The 25,028-nt window shown below is 46.9% G+C and overlaps 15 protein-coding genes across 15 annotated transcripts; 9 read left to right on the top strand and 6 right to left on the bottom strand. All coding sequences in view use genetic code 12, as the record gives it.

Annotated features, from left to right (window-relative positions):
- Positions 1-1,319: 1,319 nt before the first annotated feature.
- On the bottom strand, positions 1,320-2,357 carry CXQ87_001939 (NADHX dehydratase; the record flags this gene model as incomplete). The annotated part of the gene is made up of 1 exon (XM_025480461.1): positions 1,320-2,357. One exon carries the CDS (start codon positions 2,355-2,357, stop codon positions 1,320-1,322), a length of 1,038 nt encoding a protein of 345 aa, XP_025334761.1.
- A 472-nt stretch (positions 2,358-2,829) lies between these two features.
- Positions 2,830-3,714, top strand: MCR1 (cytochrome-b5 reductase; the record flags this gene model as incomplete). The annotated part of the gene is made up of 1 exon (XM_025480460.1): positions 2,830-3,714. The coding sequence occupies one exon, from the start codon at positions 2,830-2,832 to the stop codon at positions 3,712-3,714; it is 885 nt and encodes a 294-aa protein (XP_025334760.1).
- A 109-nt stretch (positions 3,715-3,823) lies between these two features.
- DBR1 (RNA lariat debranching enzyme) lies at positions 3,824-5,071 on the top strand (the record flags this gene model as incomplete). Its single annotated transcript, XM_025480459.1, has 1 exon — positions 3,824-5,071. One exon carries the CDS (start codon positions 3,824-3,826, stop codon positions 5,069-5,071), a length of 1,248 nt encoding a protein of 415 aa, XP_025334759.1.
- A 305-nt stretch (positions 5,072-5,376) lies between these two features.
- CXQ87_001936 (uncharacterized protein) lies at positions 5,377-6,621 on the top strand (the record flags this gene model as incomplete). The annotated part of the gene is made up of 1 exon (XM_025480458.1): positions 5,377-6,621. One exon carries the CDS (start codon positions 5,377-5,379, stop codon positions 6,619-6,621), a length of 1,245 nt encoding a protein of 414 aa, XP_025334758.1.
- A 1,588-nt stretch (positions 6,622-8,209) lies between these two features.
- On the top strand, positions 8,210-9,268 carry ANT1 (Ant1p; the record flags this gene model as incomplete). Its single annotated transcript, XM_025480457.1, has 1 exon — positions 8,210-9,268. One exon carries the CDS (start codon positions 8,210-8,212, stop codon positions 9,266-9,268), a length of 1,059 nt encoding a protein of 352 aa, XP_025334757.1.
- Positions 9,269-10,807: 1,539 nt separating this feature from the next.
- On the top strand, positions 10,808-11,245 carry RPS23A (40S ribosomal protein uS12; the record flags this gene model as incomplete). Its single annotated transcript, XM_025480456.1, has 1 exon — positions 10,808-11,245. The coding sequence occupies one exon, from the start codon at positions 10,808-10,810 to the stop codon at positions 11,243-11,245; it is 438 nt and encodes a 145-aa protein (XP_025334756.1).
- A 787-nt stretch (positions 11,246-12,032) lies between these two features.
- Positions 12,033-13,265, bottom strand: CXQ87_001933 (uncharacterized protein; the record flags this gene model as incomplete). The annotated part of the gene is made up of 1 exon (XM_025480455.1): positions 12,033-13,265. One exon carries the CDS (start codon positions 13,263-13,265, stop codon positions 12,033-12,035), a length of 1,233 nt encoding a protein of 410 aa, XP_025334755.1.
- Positions 13,266-13,403: 138 nt separating this feature from the next.
- On the top strand, positions 13,404-14,237 carry CXQ87_001932 (uncharacterized protein; the record flags this gene model as incomplete). Its single annotated transcript, XM_025480454.1, has 1 exon — positions 13,404-14,237. One exon carries the CDS (start codon positions 13,404-13,406, stop codon positions 14,235-14,237), a length of 834 nt encoding a protein of 277 aa, XP_025334754.1.
- Positions 14,238-14,834: 597 nt separating this feature from the next.
- Positions 14,835-15,391, top strand: IMP1 (endopeptidase catalytic subunit; the record flags this gene model as incomplete). The annotated part of the gene is made up of 2 exons (XM_025480453.1): positions 14,835-15,161; positions 15,194-15,391. The coding sequence occupies 2 exons, from the start codon at positions 14,835-14,837 to the stop codon at positions 15,389-15,391; spliced, it is 525 nt and encodes a 174-aa protein (XP_025334753.1).
- Positions 15,392-15,707: 316 nt separating this feature from the next.
- CXQ87_001930 (dolichyl-diphosphooligosaccharide-protein glycotransferase) lies at positions 15,708-16,523 on the bottom strand (the record flags this gene model as incomplete). Its single annotated transcript, XM_025480452.1, has 1 exon — positions 15,708-16,523. The coding sequence occupies one exon, from the start codon at positions 16,521-16,523 to the stop codon at positions 15,708-15,710; it is 816 nt and encodes a 271-aa protein (XP_025334752.1).
- Positions 16,524-17,974: 1,451 nt separating this feature from the next.
- CXQ87_001929 (uncharacterized protein) lies at positions 17,975-18,466 on the top strand (the record flags this gene model as incomplete). The annotated part of the gene is made up of 1 exon (XM_025480451.1): positions 17,975-18,466. One exon carries the CDS (start codon positions 17,975-17,977, stop codon positions 18,464-18,466), a length of 492 nt encoding a protein of 163 aa, XP_025334751.1.
- A 28-nt stretch (positions 18,467-18,494) lies between these two features.
- On the bottom strand, positions 18,495-20,193 carry MED17 (Med17p; the record flags this gene model as incomplete). The annotated part of the gene is made up of 2 exons (XM_025480450.1): positions 18,495-18,510; positions 18,533-20,193. 2 exons carry the CDS (start codon positions 20,191-20,193, stop codon positions 18,495-18,497), a joined length of 1,677 nt encoding a protein of 558 aa, XP_025334750.1.
- Positions 20,194-20,291: 98 nt separating this feature from the next.
- Positions 20,292-21,743, bottom strand: RPN3 (proteasome regulatory particle lid subunit; the record flags this gene model as incomplete). The annotated part of the gene is made up of 1 exon (XM_025480449.1): positions 20,292-21,743. The coding sequence occupies one exon, from the start codon at positions 21,741-21,743 to the stop codon at positions 20,292-20,294; it is 1,452 nt and encodes a 483-aa protein (XP_025334749.1).
- An 866-nt stretch (positions 21,744-22,609) lies between these two features.
- On the bottom strand, positions 22,610-22,954 carry CXQ87_001926 (uncharacterized protein; the record flags this gene model as incomplete). The annotated part of the gene is made up of 1 exon (XM_025480448.1): positions 22,610-22,954. The coding sequence occupies one exon, from the start codon at positions 22,952-22,954 to the stop codon at positions 22,610-22,612; it is 345 nt and encodes a 114-aa protein (XP_025334748.1).
- Positions 22,955-24,484: 1,530 nt separating this feature from the next.
- CXQ87_001925 (uncharacterized protein) lies at positions 24,485-25,024 on the top strand (the record flags this gene model as incomplete). Its single annotated transcript, XM_025480447.1, has 1 exon — positions 24,485-25,024. One exon carries the CDS (start codon positions 24,485-24,487, stop codon positions 25,022-25,024), a length of 540 nt encoding a protein of 179 aa, XP_025334747.1.
- Between the last annotated feature and the right edge of the window lie 4 nt (positions 25,025-25,028).

Genomic DNA, 25,028 nt, shown 5'->3' with positions numbered 1-25,028 from the left:
TTTGCAAGAAGTGTACTCCTTAAGAGTAACCTTGATGCGATTCACCGTCAAGCCTGTTAGACAGTTGCAAAACAGGGGCATGTCTGTGCGTAATGTAGGCACCAAAAAATCCAGAACTTTTGTGCAAGGCGCCACAATGATGTATGGGTAGACACTGCGGTTGTCTTGGGGCAAAAAAAAGTGAAGCCTTCCATTTATGGCAGCCTTCGTTCCCAATTCTTCCGCAGGACAGTTTGATAAGACTTGGTTTGCTGAACATCCATAAAACGCATTTGTATGTATGTTTCGGACGCCGGGCTCGTGTGGGATCCTTAAATCGCCCACTCGAAGACAACGAAAGCCAAAGATAGAGCCATGAGATTCCAATTTCGAGACAAATGCTGACTTCTTGAGTACCCCAAATGGATCGACTGCAAGTTGCCACGGATGTATGAAAGAGTAGACAAGTCTGCATCGACCATCTTTGAAATTGGGCCCGGAGCCCAAGACCAGCATGCCTTCTCTCTTACGAGCACCTTCTACGGCAAGCAGATTCTTTGAGTACCTCACAGAGCCCCTGGGTAGCTGCAAAGCCGTCATAGTCCAGACAATATCACCAACCTTAAAGGAGCTGGAGTCATGACCACGAAATGTTGATGGATCAGCCTCCAACATTGTTGTCACCTCTTTCTCAAGGTAGCGTTGGTCTTCGTTGTTCTTGAGAAAGAAAAGATGATCGCCTTCCATTGCCAATATTGACTGACGAGGTCGCCAAAGTAGGGGTTATGCCTCCATCTTATACTGCCTTCTCTTGCTCGTTGAGGAAACACCAACACGCTGATGTGACCATGATACCATTCACGGTCAGCTTATCTAGTATCTCATTTGACTTTATTGTTGCCTTTTTTGGCCCTATTCCATGAGACCAAAATAGGTATAACGAGACGAAAAAAGTTCTTGCGCTTGAGTTACCCAAGTTGTTTGCGTGCAATTGCCATATTTGAACAAGCTGCTGGTGTCACGACCACTGCACCAGGAATGGTTAACGATGTAAACAGACAGATGACTGGTGTCGGGTTCCATTTGTGAAGAGATTCCAGGGATGCGGGCGATATCTGCTCAACTAGGGCGCTTCAGGTTCAAAGCTGTAGAAACCAAACCTGTGGTGAATTGGCTCTCCTGCTCCACAGCATTCACCTCTTCCGACACCTAAGTTCATGTCTGATGGACCCTCAAGCCGCCAGCAGCTAACGTAGTTCCAGGTGACTTATGTTGACAGACCACCAGGCGCAAGAATGTCTTTGTTCATTAACATCGAAAACGTGAAGACTCATTGTCCACTAGGCTCCAAACAACTCTTCAAATGCCTCCCCCAAGTACTCGTGGACATTCAGGGCCTGCATCGCTCTCTTGTACTTATAGAAAGCCTTGGAGCTGGCCACACGGACCACAGAACAAGCAGCGAAACAGGCAAGCAACACAGCTTCGTCCTCGTCAATCTTGCCTGAACCATCCCAAAAGCCAGATTTGTAGTGCTCAGCCCAAGTAAGCAATGTGGCCAAGGCACCCGTTAAAGTGTCTCCCTGGCCACCGACACGCCTAAGGGAGCCCGGCATCTCGTTGACTATGTGGCTCTCGTTACGAACAATCACCTCCTGGGCACCCTTTTTGATCAAAGTGACATGGCCCAAAGCCTTCAGGACTCGCTTGGCACAATCAACATCGTCTGTGTTATCAATTGCAAGACCCTGGCAGATGCGGCCGAATTCCACCACGTTGGGCGTGAGAACAGCCTTGGAGTAGCCCTTTACAAGATTAGGGCGAACCGATACCAAGTAGAGCAGATCGGCGTCCAAAATGACGGGCTTATTCACGACCTTAATTTCTTCAATGACGCGGATCAAGGTCTTGAGCATAAGCGGGTCTCTGCCAAAACCAGGACCAACCACGAACATGTCGACTCTCAGCATAAGCCCCGAGATTTTGGGCAAGACATGCGATTCCACAATCTTGTCGAGCTCGTCCTTGGCATTGAGGACCTCCTCTAGCGGTTTCTTCTTGAGCTTGTCGATAATCTCGGGCGAGATCCACTGGCGAAGGTCTGCATTCTCCAAATCGTACAAATAAGGGTGGATCATCAAGTCTGGCGAATAGCCCTTGATCACCGGAGCAGCCTGCTTTTCACAGACAACATGGCTCAAGTCAGCACCCACCAAAGCAGCCGAATGGGCCAGAAAGAAAGGTGCACCCGTGTAGTCCTCACAACCACCAAACACGGCGATCTTGCCTGCCTGGCCCTTATGGTAATTTGGCTTCAATGGCTGGATGATGGTTCTGGCCACCTGGAGCAATTCCCGCTGTGATTTTCCTTTAAACATTACTAAGGAAAAGACTAACTGACACAAACAAGTCAACTGACGTAGTGGGTCGTACGCTCGGTTGCTGATAGTGCACCGGCCTGTTTGGTGCCGGAGTAGAGTTGCTACGAGTCCGGTCCCCTATTTCAAAAAACGAAGCATGGGGGATTCGGGCGGTATTTGTACTTCTCTAGAAACACCCCCTGCGAGTCGCCCGACCCCAGTATAAATAGGGGTACTTCCGCTGCAACGAGATTCCATATTCTTTTTTTCTTGAGGCCTGGGGTTTAGACCCGTGTGTGGCGCGGAATATGCCTCAGGCAGACTGCCCACAATTGCCTGGTGGCCCCCGCATGTGCAGGTCCCGAACCCTCCACCTATCGTCTTTTCACTTACTCTCTTGCTCAGAAACGCTCATTGCTCATATAAAAGAGAGCTCCGCGCCACCATTCTACCCCCCTCGATTATTTCCCCACAGGCAATTACTCCTAAAATGCTCGCTAGATTACAATCCAGAAACTTGTGGCCGCTTATTGGCGCTGCCGGTGCCATTGGTGCTGTTGGTTTGGCCTACCGTTTGTCCAACCCTATCTTGAACGATACCGGTAAGACCTTCACCGGTGGCGACGAATGGATCGACTTGAAGTTGAAGGAGGCCCGTCAGGTCTCCCACGACTCCAGACACTACGTGTTTGAGCTCAAGGACCCCGAGCACACCTCCGGTTTGATCACCGCCTCCTGTTTGATGGCAAAGTACGTGACCGAAAAGGGTAACAACGTCATCAGACCATACACCCCAATCTCTGACTCCGACCAGAAGGGCACCATTGACTTTGTTATCAAGACTTACGAGAACGGTAAGTTCTCCAAGCACTTATGGAACTTGAAGCCCGATGACACCGTTGCTTTCAAGGGCCCTGTTGTCAAGTGGAAGTGGGACCCCAACCAGTTTGAGAAGATCTCTTTGATTGGCGGCGGATCCGGTATCACCCCATTGTACCACTTGCTCAGCGAGATCGCCAGAAACCCAGAGGACAAGACCAAGGTTGACTTGTACTACGCCTCAACCAGCGTTCCTGACATCTTGTTGAAGAAGGAGATTGACGAGATTGCCGCCAAGCACAAGGACCAGGTCCAGATCCACTACTTTGTTGACAAGGCTGAGGATGGCTGGGAAGGCAACACCGGTTACATTGGCAAGGACTTCTTGAAGGACCACTTGCCTCCTCCATCCAAGGACTCCAAGATCTTTGTGTGTGGTCCTCCACCAATGTACAAGGCCCTCTCGGGTATGAAGGTGTCTCCAACCGACCAGGGCGAGGTCACTGGTGTCTTGGCTGAATTGGGCTACAACAAGGATCACGTCTTTAAGTTTTAAGCGTGTCGTCTATATGTATCGATAGATCCCCATACTGCGATGTCCTGTAGTTAGCGCTCCTACTGTCTCACCACACCAACATCTACAACAACCCACTCTTTTACATTTCATGGTACATGTGGCCGTGGAAGGGTGTGGTCATGGAGCGCTAGACGCTATATATAAGAGCCTCAAGCCTGGTGTTGAGATTCTCATAATATGTGGTGATTTCCAGGCTCTCAGAAACATCACTGACTTGGACACAATCAGCGTTCCTCCAAAATACAAGCAGCTTGGTGATTTTGCTGATTACTATTCTGGCAAGAAAAAGGCCCCTGTTCTTACTATTTTCATTGGTGGCAATCACGAGTGTTCCTCCTACCTCCGAGAACTCCAGTACGGCGGATGGGTTGCACCAAATATCTACTACTTGGGAGAATTTGGAAGTGTCTGGTATAAAGGGATCCGTATATCCGGGATACTGGGCATCTGGAACGGCCTGACCTTCTACAGAAAGCGGACGGAAAATTACCTGCTTCCTTATAATCCAGGATCGCTTCGACTGGCGTATCACGTCAAGCCCAAGAACCTCCTTAAATTGCTTTTGAGCGGCAAAAGCGACATTGTCCTTAGTCATGATTGGCCAAAGGGGATCTGGCAATATGGCGATGAAAGGGGGCTCCTCAGGAAGAAGAAGTTCTTCAAAGAGGACATGCAGTCAGGCAAATTGGGCTCTCCAGCTGCTAGAGCGGCTTTGGAGAAGCTTGTCCCACCTCATTGGTTCTCGCTGCATCTACACGTGAAATTCACGGCTCAGTTCGAGAAGGAAGTCAAGGAAAGTGAAGAACGCAGTAACGATAGTGAAATCAGCCTCGACATGGATGGTGATAGCAACGAGATAGAGCTAGATATGGATGACACGGCGCCCAAGAAGCTCCGCAAGGTGACCCGGAAAACGTCGTTTTTGGCGCTAGACAAGTGTCTTCCTCGAAGGGCGTTCCTAGACTACGTGGATGTGGAGCCAAGACTGCACCCATCGACAGACTCCAAGCTGCTCTTTTACGATCCGCAAGCTTTGGCAGCGCAGCGAACTATTGAGTCGTTTATTAAAGATAACCTCGATCAGTGGCTGGATTTAGATCCACAAATCATACTCGATTCAGGCCACAGTGGAGTGAAGTTCGTGGAGGAGCTTGAAGAGAAGGTCCTTGAGGCTGCAAATGAGTACACAGGTCGGGATCTTGAGGTGCCTTTGAATTTTGAACGCGTGGCCCCCAGTATGCTTGAGGACGAAAGACCACCTCTTCAGTACTGGCCTAATCCACAGACAGAAGAGATGTGCAAGAAGTTTGATCTTCCCTTGCCCAGTCACACATAGCATAGCATTTTTTTAATAGCATTCCAATAGCATCTACAGAATTAGAATCATTCGCTTGTATTTCATCAGCTTGGTGTCAATGCTTCACTGTATTGTATGGATCCTGAGGCATTGCACCACTAGTATTTTACTCCACAAAGCATACACACACAATAAATATAGATCTTACAAACAACAAACTCTTAATCATTTGAAAATATCGTAAAACACATCAAAATTAAAAATCCCAATGTCAACTCTGGTCGACTTGAAAATTGCATCACGTGCAGTTATCACCAAATCGGTACTACTTGATCCAACAAGCCATGTCTGTACATCAGTTCGTGGCCCATTTCCTCAAAAAGGAGGGGTACCTAGAGACTCTCAAGACCTTTGAGAACGAACACGGGAAGCCAATTTCTCCACAATTGCCTCACGAAGAAGACCTCCACGATATCATCACCGACAGACTCAAGTACATCAGCATTGAGGAAAAACCACAAAGTCTGCATGAAGTCTTGCTTAGCGAGGAGCTTAAAACACTCAAGAAGAACCAATTCAAAGAATGGCTGGCTCCTTACCCCAACACGCCACGAGACATAGCTGGTGTTGGAGATTTGGTGGTTGCAAGTGCACTCTATGAAACAAAAGGGACCACTTATGGCCTTTTTGCAACCGCAAAGATGGACCTGATAGTTTCTGATTTGGCCAAGAATACTGTTGTTTCTGTGAATCCTCGAGTCATCGGCACTGTCGTGAGAAACATCAAGGTGGTTGGTTCATCCATACTTCTATGTGGTATGAACGGAAAGCTCTACATGGGCCGCCTTGACGAGGAAGCCAAATTTGAAATAACTTATGAACAGCAAATTCACACCAAGTTAATCACTGAAATCGTGCCTGTCCAATGGAATGACAAGAACTACTTGGTGACCATGGGTTGGGACTTCTTGGTCAAGGTGTACGAAATGAAAGAAAACAGTATTGAGGAGGCCTTTACGCCATACCAGCTCCCCAATAGAGGCTTGTGTATGGACGCATGCCTTTACCAGGACCAGCTTGTGGTTGTGGTTGGAAAGTCAGAAATGACTCTCATGGACGTACTCACTATCAACGACACCAAATTGGACCTTTCGTTCAAAATCGCCCTTAACGATGCCGAGTTCACTGCTGCTGGATTCTCGCCTCATGCTGTTAAAATTTACAACGGTGGACCCATTCCTTTGGTTGCAGTAGGTACCTCTCATGAGCCCTACATGCGATTGGTGCTTGTTTCGCTTAAGGAATTTGGCAAAGACGGCGATAGTGTTCGTCGAAATCAGATCATCACAAACATTAACACCATGTCACCGCAAGACAAATACAGTCAGGCACTTATCAGTTGGAGATCTGATGGAAGTGGACTTTGGGTGTTTGGAGAAGATGGAGTGGTGAGAGGAGTTGATTTGCTCAAGGAGGGTGTGGTTGTGGAGTTGAAGAGGGGAGAGGGGCGAATCAAGAGTTTTGATGCAAGGGCAAACAGTCTACTTGTGTGTGATACCGATAGGAACGTTGTGGAGTGGGCCACCTGAGGAAGCTGTTTTATGGTCCATCGGGGACATTCAGATTAGAAGAGACAAGCGGATGTTAAGCCATTAGCAAGATCTCGTTTCCTGTTTTTTTTTTTTCTGCTTATCTCTTCCGAACCTAACCTATGGATATGTTAGAGTAGGACCCTGCAGCGAATCCTGTTATCTATTCATCAGAGAGGTTAGTCATAATTAAAAACTGCAAATCTACGGCCCTCACAATTAAACAGCATAAGCTTGTTGTTCATAACTTGGTTATCATAGTTCGGATGTTTCGCTTTGTTATAGAGTCCACTATTGCAGCCATTAAGTGGTGCCATCAGAATCGACCAAATACCGAACCTCAATTACTGGATAACTTAAATCCGATACTCCGAGCAAATTCCAGATTCACTCCTTCAACCAATATCTTTCTTCCTATCAACCAAGCCATGTCCACAGCTTATCTCCGGCTAACCTTATCTCGAGATGCCTTCCGAGGATCAAGGCTGAGGATCTACGGAAAAGAAATAAACTCAAAATCAGCCGAGATGGAGAAAACGCAGCTAGCATGGCCAAATTTGAGTCTCCAATCAAAATGCCTCATGAGATTTGCCCATCTGTGAGCGCTGTCTTGACTGTCTTGTGAAAATTACTGAAATCATATGGGCCCACCTTCACGATTCCAAGGCCCGATGAAAATAATTTTTGGAGTATCCCAAAAATCCCCAAAATCAAAAAACCGTTGAATTCACCTTGGTGGTATTGGCTTGACAAAATAAACGTTGATGATGTCACCGTTCAGCGGCTCGGCTACTCGTCTATTGTGGTGTCTCAGTTGCAGCAGCCGCTGTGCACAAGCAACCCAAAATTCGGAAAAATCATATGTCTCGAAAAGCCAAGGCACTCAACCAAAACAAGCAAGCACAGGAACTGCAGCAAATTATCGATGCATTTCGGGTGACATGATTGGCTGCAGCCGGTTTTAGAAGACATTTTCTTTGGAGGCCGTTTAGGTGATACTGTGATTTGATCGTTCCGTTCAAGCGGCGACTGGTGCCTAAACCAGACAGAAGCTCCGCTGGGCAAGAGCCGCTCCCCGCCTGGGGAAAAATAAATGGATGTACGGGTTTTTCAAGGGAAATTGAACCAATCAGGATTCAACAACTTCGGCAAACGCCAACCTCTCGCTAAATAAACCGTTCTTTTGCAACCACGGACCAAATGTGCATGTTATCGCGCACACGCCAGAATGTGCCAATGCGATTTGCACCCAGAGTTTAGGTCACGTGATCACAGAAGAGAAGCAGCCTAGCAGGCTCAAATGGTCTTCGTTTTTGAAAAAAAAATTGCATTGGCGAAATCACAAGAGCTGGCTTTAAAGCCGTATTTTATTAAATGGTTTCAAAAAACGCTCTGTGCCGCCGCCTGCCAAAGGAGGGGTCCGGTAGCTGCCATGTGGGGAATGCGATATCCTCGGCAGGAACGAAAAAAGAAACCGGGGTCCGCAGCCTCATATAACCTCCTCATTGGCGCACTCAGCAGCGCTATTTTGCTACCACTTTTATTTATTTATTAGGGCTCCAGGTCTTTTCTAGAAAATCCCTACACCATGTCCCTTTCACCCCTCGAGAAGGCTGCCTCCGGCGCCATGGCCTCTGTGATTGCCAATACCTTGGTTTATCCTTTGGATTTGAGCAAAACCATCATTCAAACACAAGTGAAGAAACATGACAAGAAGGCCGGTGAAGAGACCGACGCGGGCTTCAGCAGCTCCGCATCGCAGGGTGAGGATTCTGTTTTCAAGCAAAAGGCCAACAACAATGGCCTCAAATACAAAAACACCGCCGATGTGTTGAAGAAGATCTACGAGAAGAAGGGCGTTTTGGGATGGTACCACGGTCTTCTTTCGTCCATTTTGGGCACGGCGGCTCAGAACTTCTCCTACTTTTACTGGTACTCCATCGTCAAGAGGGTGTACGGTGAATTGACCAAGAAGGGTGTCAATGCCAAACACTCCACACCAATCGAGTTGTTCTTGGGTGCCTTGGCTGCCGCTATTTCCCAGCTCTTCACAATGCCTATCGGTGTCATCACCACGCAGCAGCAAACCGACAAGCACCACCGTACGTTGTTCCAGTTGGCCAAGGAGATCTACGTCCATGACGGCATTGTTGGCTTCTGGAGAGGTTTGAGCGTCTCCTTAGTGTTGTGCATCAACCCAAGTATAACATACGGCTCGTACGAGCGTTTGAAGCAGGTGCTCTACAACAACAAGCAGTTCTTGGGTCCCTTGGAATCCTTCAGCTTGGGTATGTTGGCCAAGTCCATGGCCACGCTTGCCACGCAACCACTCATTGTCTCCAAGGCCATGCTTCAAAAGAAGCTGCAAAAAGCTCCCGAGGGCAAGAACGGCAAGATCATCTTGCAAAAACACGAGGAGGAGGAAGACATCAAGTTCGACAGCTTCATACAGGCATTGAGCCACTTGTGGAAGACTGAAAAGCTTAGAGGCTTATACAAGGGTGTGGCACCTCAGTTGCTCAAGGGTGTTATCGTGCAGGGTTTGTTATTCATGTTCAAGGACCAGCTCGACATGCTCTTTTTGTTGCTTTTGAAAGCGCTCAAGTCCAGAAAGACAAAGCTTTTGGCTAGAGCTGCTCTCAAATAAGCTGCAAGACATTATATTCATTTGTTACAGTATAGAACGGGCGCAGGATCGTCGAATGAGAACGAACCGGGAAGTGTTGTCTCTAGCGTTCTGCTTCAAGTCACATAGGAATAACCTACTTATAGAGGATTTGTGTAGACCCAGGAAAGATTGGGAATGTGAAATATATTGTTAAGTATGGAAAACCCGTATGAACCTGTCATTGTAATACGCTATCTCCGGGCGATAAATAATTCTACGGCCAGCTTGGCCATTTCAACTACACAAAATTGAATGAACGCTTTGAGCTGATTTATTACCATATTGATGTTGTCAATCCCCACATAGTGTGAGACAATCAAAGGTGTCAATACGTCAATAGAATATTTTGAGATTAGACTGTGCATGCATTGCAGGGTCTCCATGTATTAGAACAGTATAGGTGATAAAGCTAAAGAAGAAAAGAATAGCTCAATGACAAATTCAATTATTTGGCTTCCAGTGAAATTCCTTAGAATTTGTCAGGACTATATAGAAGCTGCAAAGCTTATCTCGCTTAGGCACTATTGTGGTCTTGTAGCTTCAAAGCCGCATATGGTTCCAGACTCGGCACGGGTATTCCGAAAAGCAATGCCATGAAATCTATAATGAAGCGAGAATAATGGAAAGTAAAGCCTCTAGAGACATTTTGGTAGTTTGATGGCCCTGTTTCTAAACTTTTCATCATAAGTGTGAGAGAACAGTTGTGAACCTCTTCTACAAGGGAAGAGCCCAATTTGCAAAGATCGAGACAACTACAACAAAATAAATAATGGTCAGATCCCTCATGATGATAGTATGAGAATTTTCCTTACAGTATTCTATAGGCTGCTCAGAGCTTTGATAGCATGTTAGATAGTGAAATTTCACTTCTCATTTTGCACCCAGTTCTTACATCCAGTCATGACGGTGCCTCCCCAGACGATACAACATCATCAAATTTCTGAATAAGCACATCATTTGAAATGAGGTCAAGAACTGTATGCTTCTGGTATGCATTTTGGGTGCCTGGCATAGCCCAGTACAAGAGACGTAGAAGGCACTAAAATCTCCTTCATATCAATCAAAACTAGCCCACCTCAATTTCAACCATTTGAAGCGCCTTCCCAATAAGGTGTAAATTAAACCACTTTCAATTATACGATACCGATAAACTGATTTCGTTTCGTACTAGACCAACCTCCTCGCTCTTCCACTATGTCCTCGGTAGACCACAGCAGTCACAAACAGGGTCCCCTTGTACTACGTAACCACATATTCAAATCCACTTCCTTTTCTATTAAACGAACCATAAATTCAACAAAAAACCTCCCAAAACCTGCCATGCCAGAATTGTGGGAGGTTGGCAGGGGGTTCGCAGGGCTAGAGCCCTGTAGACTCGCGGTCTCACGTGAACACTGGGGCCCCCTGGGCATCGCACTTCCGTAGCGAGCTCACGTGATGCGCTCGCGAGAAAAAATTACCCACCAAAAATCTTCACCTTCACTTCAGAACTTCCCTTCTCATACAACTTCTTCAAACATGGGTAACGGTAAACCAAGAGGTCTTAACTCGGCCAGAAAGTTGAGAGTTCACAGACGTAACAACAGATGGGCTGACCAGGCTTACAAGTCCAGATTGTTGGGTACCGCTTTCAAGTCGTCTCCATTCGGTGGTTCTTCCCACGCCAAGGGTATTGTGTTGGAGAAGATCGGTATTGAGTCCAAGCAGCCAAACTCCGCTATTAGAAAGTGTGTCAGAGTGCAATTGATCAAGAACGGTAAGAAGGTCACCGCTTTCGTGCCAAATGACGGTTGTTTGAACTTCGTCGACGAGAACGACGAGGTCTTGTTGGCCGGTTTCGGTAGAAGAGGTAAGGCTAAGGGTGATATCCCAGGTGTCAGATTCAAGGTTGTCAAGGTTTCTGGTGTCTCCTTGTTGGCTTTGTGGAAGGAGAAGAAGGAGAAGCCAAGATCGTAAGCTCCTTGCCTCATGTGTCATATCAATAAAATAATAACGTTCCGACGGGCCGCCGAGCAGTTTTGCTGTTGGGGTTGGCGATGTAGAGCCAGCTGTAAATTTCACTACTTGTTGGCAATTTTTCACAGATCGACGGTGGGGTGTACTTGATGGAGATGGTCCATCACTATGATCCTACCCTAGTTGTTCAACAAAAACCCCTTAAGTTAGCCTCAGTTAGGATACTATTGAAATGCAAGAGTTTGATGGACAGATTATGGGGTTTATTTTTCCAATGTTGAAATTGACCAGTGTGCAACACAGTCCACAGTCTTATCTATGAAACCCTTAAAACTCCAACATCTTGATAAAAAAAATTTTTTTTGATGTGGTTTGCCAAACTTCTCAATTATGAAGGTCATCTTATTATGTAGAGCTTTGTGATTTATATGAACGTTTCTATGTGAGGCGTGGATCATAGCAGTGAAGCCCTGGACTGGATACTCAGAACCATCACATATTGAAAACCTGCCACATTGGTCTGAATACCATAAATAATGATGATCTGAAACGGTGACTATGGGATGCAATCAATAGAAGTGGGCCTTTATCTTGGGTCTTTTAATGCACCATATTGATAAGGATCTACCGTTTTGGTAAGAGCTCCTGTGATATACCAGCTGCAAGTCACATACTTAAGGAGCCCCAAACTATGATCTCTGATACACTTGAAGAAAAACTGCCTCTAACAACATTCTTCCACATCACCACTACAGTGTAGTTTTGACTAACGATGACATTTTTTATATTACATGGAGAGGTTCTTGCCCTCAATGGAAGGTCCGCTTTTCTTGACCAGCTTCTTACGCGAGTTGGTCATCTTACGGTTGATTCTGGTGAAACGCTCGTCAGTGCCACCCCTACCCTGTCTGGCCAATAAGCTAGGATCCACTCTTGGAGCGATCTTGTACGCGGTGGTTCTAGCACTTGGAATGGCGGCTCTGTTTCTGCGCTCAGCCTGCTGCTCGTAAAGCGACTTGGGCTCGATCTGCTTGGAACGCTTCTTCAGCTGCAACTGGTTCAGGAAGCGCAGCTTGTTGTAGTCGTGGAAACGGATGGTTCTATCCTTGTATGAGTCTGACTTGTTGAGAATGGGTCTGGTCCAGTCGCCGATCAAACGATCGACGATCTTCTTTAATGTGGGCTCTGTACGCTTACTGCGCTGGTAAAAAACCAAAACCTTACCAATGCCAGAAGCGACCAAGTGGTCGGTCTTGATAGGCAAAGTTGTGAGGGAGTGTATCAACTCTTTCTGGATCTGATAGGCAGGCATGGAGGCGTCAGGCAAGGGCTCAAGCCACAAACGCACGGCCTCAAGAAGGTTGTTGTCCAAAATGGAAATGGCCAAGTCGGCCTTGCTCATGGTGTCAATCACCTCTCTTAGAAGCTTGAGCTTTTCCGTGGCAATCTGCCCGTTGGAGTTCTTTTCCACGTCGAGGTTAGCAGCCTCAATCATCTTGTTCTTCAAGAAATCAATCCTGTCGTCTTGCATGCGCTCCAAGTCGTCCTCGTCGGCCTTCTTTCTTCTCACTGTCTTGTTTTTCACCGCCTGGTCCATCTTCTCCTCCAACAAACGGCGTCTTCTGGCCGCAGGATCCTCGTTCAGGTAGTCGATACCGTCATCCTCCTCGTATGTAGCAGGAAACAGGGCCTCGGGTGCCGGCGTGGCCAGCTCGTCTTTGGCGGTTCTTCTGATATTCTTCTTTTTCGTCTGTTCGCCCAGAGCATTCTTGTGGCTCTGCATGCTGTAGATGTCTTCGTCGTCGTACTCCTGACGCTCCTCCTGAGGAAGCTCGGGATCGAACTGGGGCTCCGGCTGGGCCTCGTCGACTCCAGAAACATCGTTTTGTGGGTCCTGGTCGTCTTCTATGTTTTCCTCACCAACCGTATCAGGAAGCTCCTTGTCATCATCATTCTGGAGAAAGTTCTCTTCTGCACGCTGCTCAGCAGTCTCCAACGCAGAGGGCTCTTCAGTGGACATGGTGAAGAATTCCTCTAGCTGTATATGTATATTTGAGAGGTTGGTGATGGTGGATGTAGTCTGGGGTGTACGGGTGCGCAGCGGACCATCAACCTACACCTACTCCAGATCTCAGACCAGTGCAAATACCAGTTTGCTATGTCCCAGTACATTGGCAAAACCATTTCGTTGATTTCCAACAAGAACCTTCGTTATGTTGGTATCTTGGAAAACATCAATGGCGAGGATGCCACCGTTTCCTTGAAGCTGGTGCGTCCTTTTGGCACTGAAGGCAGAATGGCTGCCCAAGGTTTGGCCCACATGGAGGTCATGCCCGGTGCTGATATTTACGACTTCGTGGTTTTCAGAGGTACAGACGTCAGGGACTTGACCGTTTTGGACGAGGCCATCGACGACGTCAAGCCTCAGCCTTACACTGGTGCAACTTATCCTGCTGTTCCTACTCAAGGAATGCAGGCTGGTCCTACAGGAGCTCCTTCTCAGGCTCCAAGTGGCCCTGGTGGCGTGGCGCAGCAGCAACAAGCTGCTCCTACTGGCTCCTCGGAATCCAAGACCGAAAAGGCTCCTGAATCGAAACCTTCTCCTACTCCAGCTTCTAGAACCAAGCCGGAGCCTAGCGCCACCACCAAGGAAAAGAGCCCTAAGCCTGTCGACAGGCCGGAGCCCGAGGAGCAGTCGGGCGAGTTTGACTTTGAAAAGGCCAATGCCAGATTTGAAAAGAAGAGCGCCGGCGACCAGAAGCCCAAGTATGACAAGAGCTCGTCGTTTTTCGACACCATCTCGTCCTCAAACACAGAGCGTGGCAACATGCGCTGGAACGAGGAGCGTTCGCTCAATATGGATACATTCGGCCAGGAGGGTTCTCGTGGGAGAGGCAACTGGCGTGGTAGAGGCCGTGGCAGAGGTAGAGGCGGCAGAGGCCGTGGCGGCCGTGGAGGCCGTCGTTCCGAGCCTACGCCTGAGTGGGCTTGATCCAGCCGTACATAGCATCGTCATAATAAACGAGACAGGAGGGTGATAGTGTAGTGGTGGGGCAGGTTGCCGGTGAAGTTATAAGAAATAGGTGTTTTCGTTCCATCGATTAATTTGACGTGGAGCATTTAAGTTAAGGGTGGGAGCCTATGAGTAATTGTCAAACGGGTACCGAGAGATTATCCACAATTACCTCATTAATAGCTGGTGAAGAATTTCGCAGCCATTTATGACACTATTGGTTCTTATGATACAATGATATCCTAAGTAGCCTAATAACCAAAGAAAATCGGATAAATGATAACTGTTGTCTAAGCTTGATCAATCAATGAAATAAATCAAATTCTCCGGATTGTGTCGTTGCCAATCTCAACTCCATTGTCTCACCTATGAAGGACCCTTGCATCCACCAGTTGACCATCTCTCCAACATAGCCATCTCCTCGCCGGCAACTATAACCAACAACTTAAAACCAAAATCGATCATTTCAAAACTCTCTTTTACCGACTTTTGGCAACCTTCCACCTACAATTTCTCCCTCCCCCATCCACCCTCATCAATCCTCAATCGCACCATCAACTACTACTCACATCTCCCATGTCCACCCTCCGCTACACATACAACACCCTACTGTGGGCCCTACGGGCCCTAGCCTTCCTCCACTTCACACACGTCCACATCTACGAATACACAGAAACTCGAGGCGAGTCCATGCTCAATACCATAGCTTCTCGTGGAGACTTTGTCCATGAACTGAAGCGCTACCGTCTAGGACGTGGTGTACAGATGGGCGACGTGGTGGTGATGGCCAAACCCACAGATCCAAAAGCTCGTGTTTGTAAGCGGGTTCTGGGGATGCCAGGGGACGTTGTGCTTGTGGATCCGTCTAAGTCTTCTGAATTGGCGTATCTGCCTGCGGACCAGGTGCTGAACGACGGCTACAATCGGTACATTAGGGTCCCGAGGGCCACGTGTGGGTGACAGGAGACAATTTGAACTTATCTGTGGATCTGAGGACCTTGGGGTGTGTGCCAATGGGGTTGATCAAGGGCAAGATCTTTGCGGTGAGTCTGAGCAGCCACGGGTTGATGGGCGAGGATGGACAGTCGTTTTTAAACCTGCGCTGGGTACAGAATACCTTTGTGGACGAGTGATGTAGAGAATGAATGAACGATAGAGAGGGTGTTGGAGGGTGCTCTAGGTGGGTGAGCAGAGGGCTGTTTTATAACATGGAGGCAGCATCAGACACTTACATTCAATTAGTAATTGATGGGGATATCATCAATGGCCTGAACCGGAAGGTCAACGGCACCGCAATTTGAAATATTCAATGCATCATATTTTCAGCATCTTTCATAGAGCAACATAATTTTCGGCATCTTTCATAGATCAACATAATTTTCGGCATCTCAGTGACCAACCAAACCCAAGGGCTACAACAGCAGCTAACTGAACTTTTCTATACATAACTTATGTGGATGCCTCGACAATGGTACGCTGCTTGGTCAAGAACTTCAAGGCTCTGGCGCCAAAGATAAGAGCAGGGGCAGTGAGGGCTGCCACAGAGAAGATCGTGGTGAAGATCGACGCAGACAAGTAGTAGCGGAAGAAGGTAAACTCAAAAAGAGCAAGCGTAGTGAGGAACCCGCCCTTGAATGGAATACCCTGGTTGGCCACAAACAACGAGTTGCCCACGACAGAGAACCAGGCGCCCACCAAGCCGAGGAAAAGGGCAATTGCCACGCCGCTGAACGCAAGAGGTACAACAGGGTTGACGGTCTTGGGGTCCTCGTTGAAAATGTGGTGGATCTCAGGCTGGGCTCCGAGTCTATCTGGTGCCTCGTAGTTGACAGATGACTGCAACGCCTCAGTGGGGATAAGCTCACCGACCAAAGTGTACAAGTTGCCCTTTTTCTGCTCACTGGCAGCAACAAGATAAACGAAAACACGGTCCTGGAGCAAAGCAGCTGGAATCTTGTTCACGAGAAGCAGCAGCGACACGGTCTGTTTTTTAGCATCGAATTTTGGGAAAATGGCGTGGTCCAAACCGGCATCGTTGGAGAAGACATAGTTCAACTGGTGAGGCTGGGTTTGAGCACCCTTGAGCTCGACAGTGAGTGCCAACTTGTCTCTGACAGAATCGAGGGTAACTCTATGGACAGTGTCGGATTTGGGCTCAATGTCAAAGGCCTTATTGCCATTTACGGAAACCAGGCCCGACTTGATGGTGTATGACAAGGCGCCTGCTAGAAGCGGAAGCCACGAAGCGGCTTTGAAGAAGTGCATTGGTGGTTTTTTAAGGAGTAGGTATTGGTTATAGAAACGCTAAACACTTTGACGTGGTCGCGAGGCTCCACGCAGGAGGCTCCAAAGGCTGGTAAGTGGAGATCAGCAAATTGGGGATATTGTGGTGGGAATTTGAGCGAAATTGATATTCTGGTTGATGAAGGTTGAGTGAATTGTATGATTGGCTTTTTTGGAGCGAGAATTGGCCGTTTGTAGTTGTATAGTTGTGCCCGTATGTTGGCGGATACCTGCCTAGACGTGGAACGTAGGGCCATCCGAACCTTTTGGGTTCAACTTAATTGACAAATATACAAAACTACCTCCAAATGATACTTTGAAGTAAATCCGTATTCAAGCTTGGTGTTACGTCGCCAGAAGTGAATGGGTGCAAAATGCGACATAGTATGGAGACATACGGGCATGAGCCATGGATCAACAAGTGATCAGAAATATCCTACAGCCTGGTGGGTTCGGTATCTATTCAATGAACTAAACTACTTTGATTCTAGATATTAAAGGCGCTGCCGGCTGGTCACCCTAAGCGGGTACCGAAAGCAACGTCCATATCGGAAAGAAGCCTTGACGGAGTAGACGAAGCCTTGGATTTTCGGATAGCACCTCCGAGGCTGGTACTGCTTCCTGGCTCTTTGGCAGCCTCATATCCACCACCATCAGTATTTCGTTCGTTGCTTGAAATGACGTCTGTATTGTCGTCAGTGCTCTTGGATCCAAGCTTGGAGCGGAACCATTTCATGAGAGAAACGAAAACCATACTGGGAGAAAAGGATGTTGATTATTTGGATTTATGAAAATGAGAGATGCTTTTTGTAAATGACCCTGAAGATTCTGTGGGTTCAAGGAAAAGATGGGTAGTTGGGGGTTAACTAGAATGGCTGCAAATCGCGAGTCAAGGACACAAAGGGAGGCCGCAGTGTGGTACCCAGCATATATGGAAACTACATTGCAGTATTATGTGAGATCAAAACACTATCCTTCAAGGATCTGGTGCCCGAGTACCACATATTCTCATTATGATGCCCTTCACCGGAGAAGTGATCGAAGCACCAGGAATAGCTTTATCTCCTTTTTTTTTTTTTTTTTTTTTTTTTTTTCGTGTTGAGGATAATCCTCATCCAACTTAATCTTGAGATTGGTACTTCAGTGGTTTTTATATTTCTTTCTTATGGTTTCAGTTTAAAAGCGGTCAGTGTTTCTGACAATTTGCCTCAGTTCTGCGACACCGCCCATATCTCACGAACATTAGTCAGCTTATAAATCACAAAACATCCCAATACACCAACGAAACATAAATCACTCATCAATCTTCATTCACCATTTCATTTCTTACCTACAACAAAAAATTATTACCAAATCGCTTACATTAGGTCAGCTCCTCCTCGCGTACTTAGAGTTCGCGACGCATCGCAACTCACATACTACTCTTCCTTGCCATGCAATTTTTGACCGCCAACATCGTGCTATACATCCGCATAGCCTTCTTGCTATGGTTGGCTTTCATGCTCATCAAGAACCCCTTGGCTCTCACCAACGCCAACTTTTCCATTCTTTTGGGCCAGGCTATGCGTTTGCCTACCATCCAGGTGACCACGACCAACCCACTTTTCGGTCTCATTGCCGTGTTCCTCTCAAGCTACGCCTTGAGTGACTTGGTTCCCCTCTTGTCGGAGAACATCCCCTATTTCGAAAATCTCGTGCCCGTGCGTTTGATGTTCAACTTCGTCTTGGGCGCTTTCTGCATTTCTTCCAACTACGGGTTGGTTGCCAACAACCTCGTCTTCACTTTTGCATTTTTGGAAATCTGGCTCAACTTCTTGATCTACAACAACTTGAAGACCGAAAAGTACACGCGTGTCAAGACTTATCTTGCGGAGCACGGTGAAGAGCTCAGAAAGACCGCCGACGCGCAAGTCGTGCCTCTTTAGCTCAGGACAAAGTTAAGAACGGTCCAGTTCAAGCTCTCTTCGATCTCAAAAATGTCCGTAAATGACAACTGGAGCACGTTTGTGCCCAGCTGGTTTTGTTGAAGGTCCTCGATGTTGGCATATTTAGAAACAGTCAAATTCATGATCAAATTGACGAAAATGTCTCCAGCCGTAACATCAAGCTCGACCAAGAGGTGCTCTTTGGTCTTGAGTTTTTGTAGAATAACCTTGAATTTCGAAAGTGGCTTCTCCACAGCTTTTTGGAAAGGGTTCTTGACAGGACTACCCTTGCGGAGGTTGAGGTACTTGTCCTCGATTATCTCATACGAGAACTCCTCCAGATTGAGCTTTTTGTAGATCTTGTTTATGATTGTGTGCATGTTCCTGACGTTGATCTCATGCCTGATGTGTCCTATGAGCGGACGGAGGATCAACGGATGCGAGTTGTTTTGCTTCCACTTGGTGAATGAGGTGGGAATCTTCTGCTTCAATTCGAGGTTGTACTTGTAGTAGCAGCACAACATGAGTTTAAGGAAGGTCAAGATTGCTTGTGCTTTTTCGTTATTCTTCGAAGATTCCTTGTTGATGTTTTGGTATGCATTTTCAAGCTCCTCTTCATTGCTCTCGTCAAAGATAACAGACTCGATCTCGATCACCAGATCGTGGATCTCAATAATCACCTTATTCGAGATAATTGAAACGTTATAGTTGATGAGATACTTGGCCTCCCTAATGAGATGATACAAGAGGTCATCCTCAAAAAGAAAGTACCGGGCCTTCTCAATATCATTGATCACTCTGTGCTGGCTCTTCTCCTCCAACACGCTCTTTTCAAACACAGACTGACCGGTCAACACAAAATCGTCATCAAACTTGCTTAATATCCTCACTCGAGTGTATTTGTTCGACTTGAGACTAAGCTTGTGGTTACCCGTCATGATTGGGCTAAATGTAAGTTCTCCTGTCAGTTCATCTTTACGAAGCACAGCCAAGCCCTGGTCAAAGTAGCTCAGACCAGAGTCTCCATATCCATACTTTACACCAATTGCACGGTTCCCCGTCAATGGGTCTCTGACTCTGAATAGCACCTCGTCATGAGCCAATACCTGGTTAACCATGTTCCAGTAGTTGTGCTCAATATCAACTTGTTGGCGCAACAGCTCACCGGCTGACTGGAATAGCGTCTTGATGTGATTGAGCGATTGATATTTCCAGCCAAGGCCGATGCTCTCTGCCTTGGATCTTTTTGTTTCCTTTGCATTCTTCTGTTCTTGAGCATCAGCATCCTGGTTCAATCTGTCTGAATTCAAGGATCCCAAAGGAGCCACTTTGCTAAGATGCGGCGATATCGTCGACTTTGTGATGCTGGGTTTCACGGCTGACATTAGAAGGGAAATGAAGTCTAACGAAAGTGAGGTCTCGTTCATGGCAAAGTTGATGTGCCCTAGAAGTTCAAACTTCTGTTTTTGAAAAAGCTGAGTAGCTGTCTCGGTATCTTCAGCATCGGTAGCTTCATGATCTTCTGCTGCCTCGTCATTGGATCCCTTGTTGGCGATTTCTTCCTCGAGTTGTTCTTCAGTCACATTGAGAAAAGACTGTCTTTCTAGTAATATACGTGGAATTAGCTCGGAAATCGGAATCTTTTCTTCATCTTGCATGAACGGATCTTCCGCTGTCCCGTAGACATCCTGGTCAAACCGAAGAGTCACGTTTTCAGGCTCAGGCATGGTGTTGTTGAGAGTGGTAGTAGGTAATCAGTTGGGTGCGAAATGTGTTGATAGTATCTACAGGCTGCGTACGCTATTATTTTGATGATCTATGTAGCCTACTCCATGAAGTCGTCCAAGTCACCGTCCTCGATTGCCTGCAATAAACCCATCTCGTCGTCTCTGGACTCCAAGTTGTTCTTGGCCAACTCGGTCTTGCTGTCGTCGGAGGGGTACCGCATGGCTTTGACAGAGTCATTATGCAAAGACAAGCAGAAGCGGATTCTCTGGTCAAAGTCCTCCTGGGGCAACTTGGTGGAGTATACGTCCAACAATTCCTTGCTCTTCATGTAGCTCTGTTCGTGATTGAGACTGGCTTCTATCACTCCGTCTCTGATTGCCTTGGAGACAATGTATTCGGTAGCCTCCTCTGAATCAAGGTGCAACTTGATGCAGATGTCTCTCAAGGAAATCTTGGAGTACGAGAGTGAGATCACTCTAATACCGGTCTTGATGACATTCTGACGCAACCGCGACACCAACGTGAAGTTGTCGTCCTTGACGAAAACGGCCTCATACTTGTTCAACACCTCTCCGAAGAGCTTTAAGTCACCGAGACGCACAGCCTTCGTCACCTGGAAGTATGGCTCAAGGTTACCTGACGTCGATTTGAAAACCTTCAACTCTGGGATGTCACCCATCAACAATTCAATGATGATGTTCAATTTGGTGGCTGCCTGCAAGAAGCCGGTAGCCAATTGCGTCTGAGGAGCTTTTCTGATAGCAGCCACCACACACTCGTGTGCTTGCGAGTAGTCCAATTGAATGGTGTTGATCCTCAGCAAGTAGTAGTAATATCTGGCGGTGAGAGCGTTAGCAGCATTCGTGGGGAAGACGACCTTTTCACACAAGTTAGCCGCCTGTGAGATCTCGTGCGTGAGTAAGTAGTTGCGCAACAACAAGTTGATCACCATGGCGGTGGTTTCGTCGTCGTGTCTCAAGGTGGCTGTTCTGAGAGCCGCCAAAAGCGCCGGTCTGATCAGGTACAAGTCGCCTCTCAACTCGTGTGTGCGGGCAATGTAGAACCACACCTTGACCAGGGCAAAGTCCAAGGTTCTGCGGTTGTAGGAGGCCAACAAGGCAATGACATGTTTGTTGAACTCGTCCAAACGGTCCAATTCGTGTGTATCGAGAAGGTAGAGCTGGACAAGAAGGTGCATGAAAACATTGATTTCAGGAAGCACATCGCCCGACGTGGGAGCGTCGACTTGTGTCTTTGGTAACTGGCTCAAGAGTGTGTCTCTGGACTGGTGCTCCACTGGAAGCGTTTTAGCAATAACCAGCGCCAATGTATTGGGGTCCTCGACAATTCTGCGTCTCAAGCCGCCCAAGTCACGGTGCACCTTGGAAACATATCTGTTGTCGAAGTTGGCAGCTGCTTTCTGAAGCAGGCCAAATGCCAGCTCGATTTCTTCAGTTAAGCTGACAGGCGTGGGCTCTTCTTCTTTAGGATCCTGTACTTTGGAGGCAGCCACCACGGAGGCGTCGGCCATGTCAACGTCGGCGGTCATTGTGGATGTTGGGATTGCGTTGATACGTTGGATTGGTGGTAGATTCTGGCGATATGATATTGCCACTACGGTGCAAGGGTGTGCGCAGCTCCACCAGGCTCCACACAGTGGACCATGGTAGGGCCAGATTTTCCAGAGATAATTATATGAATATGAAGTATTTTCTGATTTCGTTATTTCGAAGTAGTCAATTTTTTGCTTTCGTTTGTGATTGAGGTGATTGGCTTGTGTAAGGGTATGGAATCTTGTAGGTGTCGCAGTGGTAGACTGGCAAGCAAGACTGGTATAGGTGAGTACACCAAAAAGACCACTTCGCCAAATTTGAAAGATGTTGGTGAGGTGCAATTACTTTGTCTGGAATTTGTTCTAGGAGCGTGGGTTCAAAGAAATTTTCGATTCACATCGATTAGATGGTTTTCAAGCAGCACTTGCCCTAATATAACGATCCCAACATGTAGCTATTTTGGCATGAAATTCAGGGCTTTCGAATAATAGGTCGGCTTTCATTCTAGCTTTGTCGCTAAGCTGTAACAGAAGCACAAAGTTTCAACTTGAAGAAAGTCGGGCATGCGGTACAACTAATGATCATAACCAACGAACATCAGAAACACATTTGAGAAGCCAGCCCAATGGATTGTAATCAGCTAAATCAACACCTAGTCGAACATTTGAATACCACTATGTATTTGAAGCTTCTCGAGGGAAATTACAACGAGAAATATGGAAATAGAAGCCAAGCGGAACATTTTTGTATTGGATCTATAGAAGTTTGGTATGATTGATCAAACCATACAAAAGAGGTACAGAACCAACTTTTGTTCGGGTATACATATCGAAAACGACGACACAATCGTGATAGGCTACGCTTAGATCCACCCGAGAAAAACAACCTTGGTATCTCCAACAAAATGGAATGCAATTGTGTCCTTCTCTTGCTCAGAGTACACCTGGTATGGACCCTCGTGCTTCTCATTTCTCCATCCAGCCACAACTGACAATTTCTTGGAACTGACAAGAATCACACCAGTGGTGTCCTTTGGTTTATCGTAGTACTCGCCACGATCTTGGACGTTCTTCACCTCGAAGAAATCCTTCAAGTCAATTTCATCAAGCGATTGAGGAAACAGGTTCTTGGTCCACCACTGGGCCACAATGCCCAATTCGGTTTCCTTCTGGTCTGGCAAAGTGTATGGGCTAGCAAGGAGTGACATAATAACGAAAGCAGCTCAGACTAAAAGAAGAAGTGTTGGGAATATTTTGTTTATTCGCACTTATCTACAGCCGTACAGAAGTGGCCACAGCTGATCCGAATGCTATACTTGAGTGCGGCTCCAGTTGCCAGTTGTAGATAAGCGTCTTTTGACAAAAGCGTGAGCGAGAAGTCTGTGGCATGTTTTCATCCAATCGACTTACTTTTAGATATTGATTACTTTGATGTGAATAATATCTGGTCTGTCTCTTTTTGGATGGTGTGATTGGGCTACTCGAATAGAGCTGTGGTGCTTATTGTCGCGTCCATGTAAGACGTCAAAAGTGAGGCTGATCACTAGCGCATTGAACAAGCCGATGATTGTGCAACGAGGGAGGCGTAGGAAGAAAAGTAGATGATAAATAATGATTAAATTTTGCATTGAAATTAATTCCTCGAGCCGAATTTGTCAAATTCGCTTGGATATTTGAAAACCGATGGATGTGGGCTGCACCCCAAATATGCTTGTTCATGCGCGGTCTCATTGTGTGGAATACTCCATTAGTGGGGCACAAACAGTGAATTAATAGCAATCTAAACGCTTGGGAACATGTCAATCGATATTTTCGTCGTGTGAAATTACATGGCAACTTACTTAGGCCACGTGAGTTCTGGTATATCGCTTCCTTGGTGAAAGTACGTCATGAACCCTGCACCACAAGAATGCATCAGATTGAGCTTGATGAGAACAGAGCCATGCAGAAGCTTTCTTCGAAAAAAGAAGTTGGGCTATCGAAAACAGCTTGGGCTTGATGCTGCAAGTTACCCAACTTGTGCCTGAAAGCAACTAAATGAATCAAGGCGTATGCTCAATTGCACATCTGCTCATGGACCGACTGGTCGATAGCAGAGGCACTCATTTATGCAAAATTTTGCTTGCTGAAGACTCGGATATTTTCCAAAATCCTCATAATGCTTCATTTTGAGGCACAAAGTTGGTGACACCGAAGTGTAAGACTTCCACTGCGACTCATTCAATGCCATTTGTATCGATCAAGTAAGCGTCCTAGCAAGCAATACTTCCTTCTCCCGTCTCTTACAAAACCTCAGGAAATGTTAATATTTCAATATCAAGCACAGTCTTTGCCTCTTTATAGCCAAACCATCCTAACCGTGCTGACTAAGCTCACCTATGGAGCCCAATCTGGTGCTTTCGTTAAACCTCCCAGCCCAAAAGCCTCCGAATCCGTTGAAATCACCAAACCGAACAGTATCACCGCCCATTGAGCTTCCCCAACAACTTTTCGCTTACTTCTGACCATCACCCTCCACCTATACTAATGGCTGCGAAAGCCTGACCACGTTCTCCACCACTTCACCTTTCAACAACTAATTTCCACAATATTCTAAATCCACCAATTACACAAAACCCAACCAAACCACTTCTTCCCTCCAACTCCCTTCTGGACTCTTGATCCTGCGTCACCTGCCTACCTTATCACCGGGTCTCCTGACCTCCGCATTATCGCACACAACCACTACTTCTTTTTCCATGGACCCTTCAGTTACACCTTCATTGCCCAAGACTCCCGAGTTGGAGCCTGTTTTTCTTGTCAACTTGAAGTTGAATCCAGCTCCCTCGCCAGTTTTCTCGGATTCTGCCAAAGACAAGTCATTGACCTTGGCTAGAGTCGCTGAGGGTTACATTGAGACAGTCAAGAACAAGTACGGCTTTGAGCTCGAGGTGAAGGACATTTCTGGTTTTGATGATATTACTACAAACCACAGAGACGGCTATAACTCGTTGGACTGCAAGTTGTACGGTAAAACACCCGAAGGTGCTGGTGTGTACATCACTTACGAAGGTATCATCCAATTGACCGAGCCTACCGTGGCTGTTCTTTCTGGAAAGAGCGATGGGTCTTCATTTGAGGATGCTTACGTGACCAGCAACCCTAGAATCCACTTTGACGGTGATGTCCTGGACAAGTACAAGTGGGCCGTCAAGGAGAACTTGATTGGTAAGGGCCGTTTTGTTAAGGACCCTAACGGTAACTTGTACGTGCAATACTACGTCTATGTGTTCCGCTAGGCGG

The sequence above is a fragment of the Candidozyma duobushaemuli genome, assembly GCF_002926085.2.
Source record: "Candidozyma duobushaemuli strain B09383 chromosome Unknown B_B09383, whole genome shotgun sequence".
Taxonomy (NCBI): domain Eukaryota; kingdom Fungi; phylum Ascomycota; class Pichiomycetes; order Serinales; family Metschnikowiaceae; genus Candidozyma; species Candidozyma duobushaemuli.
The sequence above is the reverse complement of the archived record's forward strand: the minus strand, read 5'-3'. Positions and strand labels throughout refer to the sequence as shown.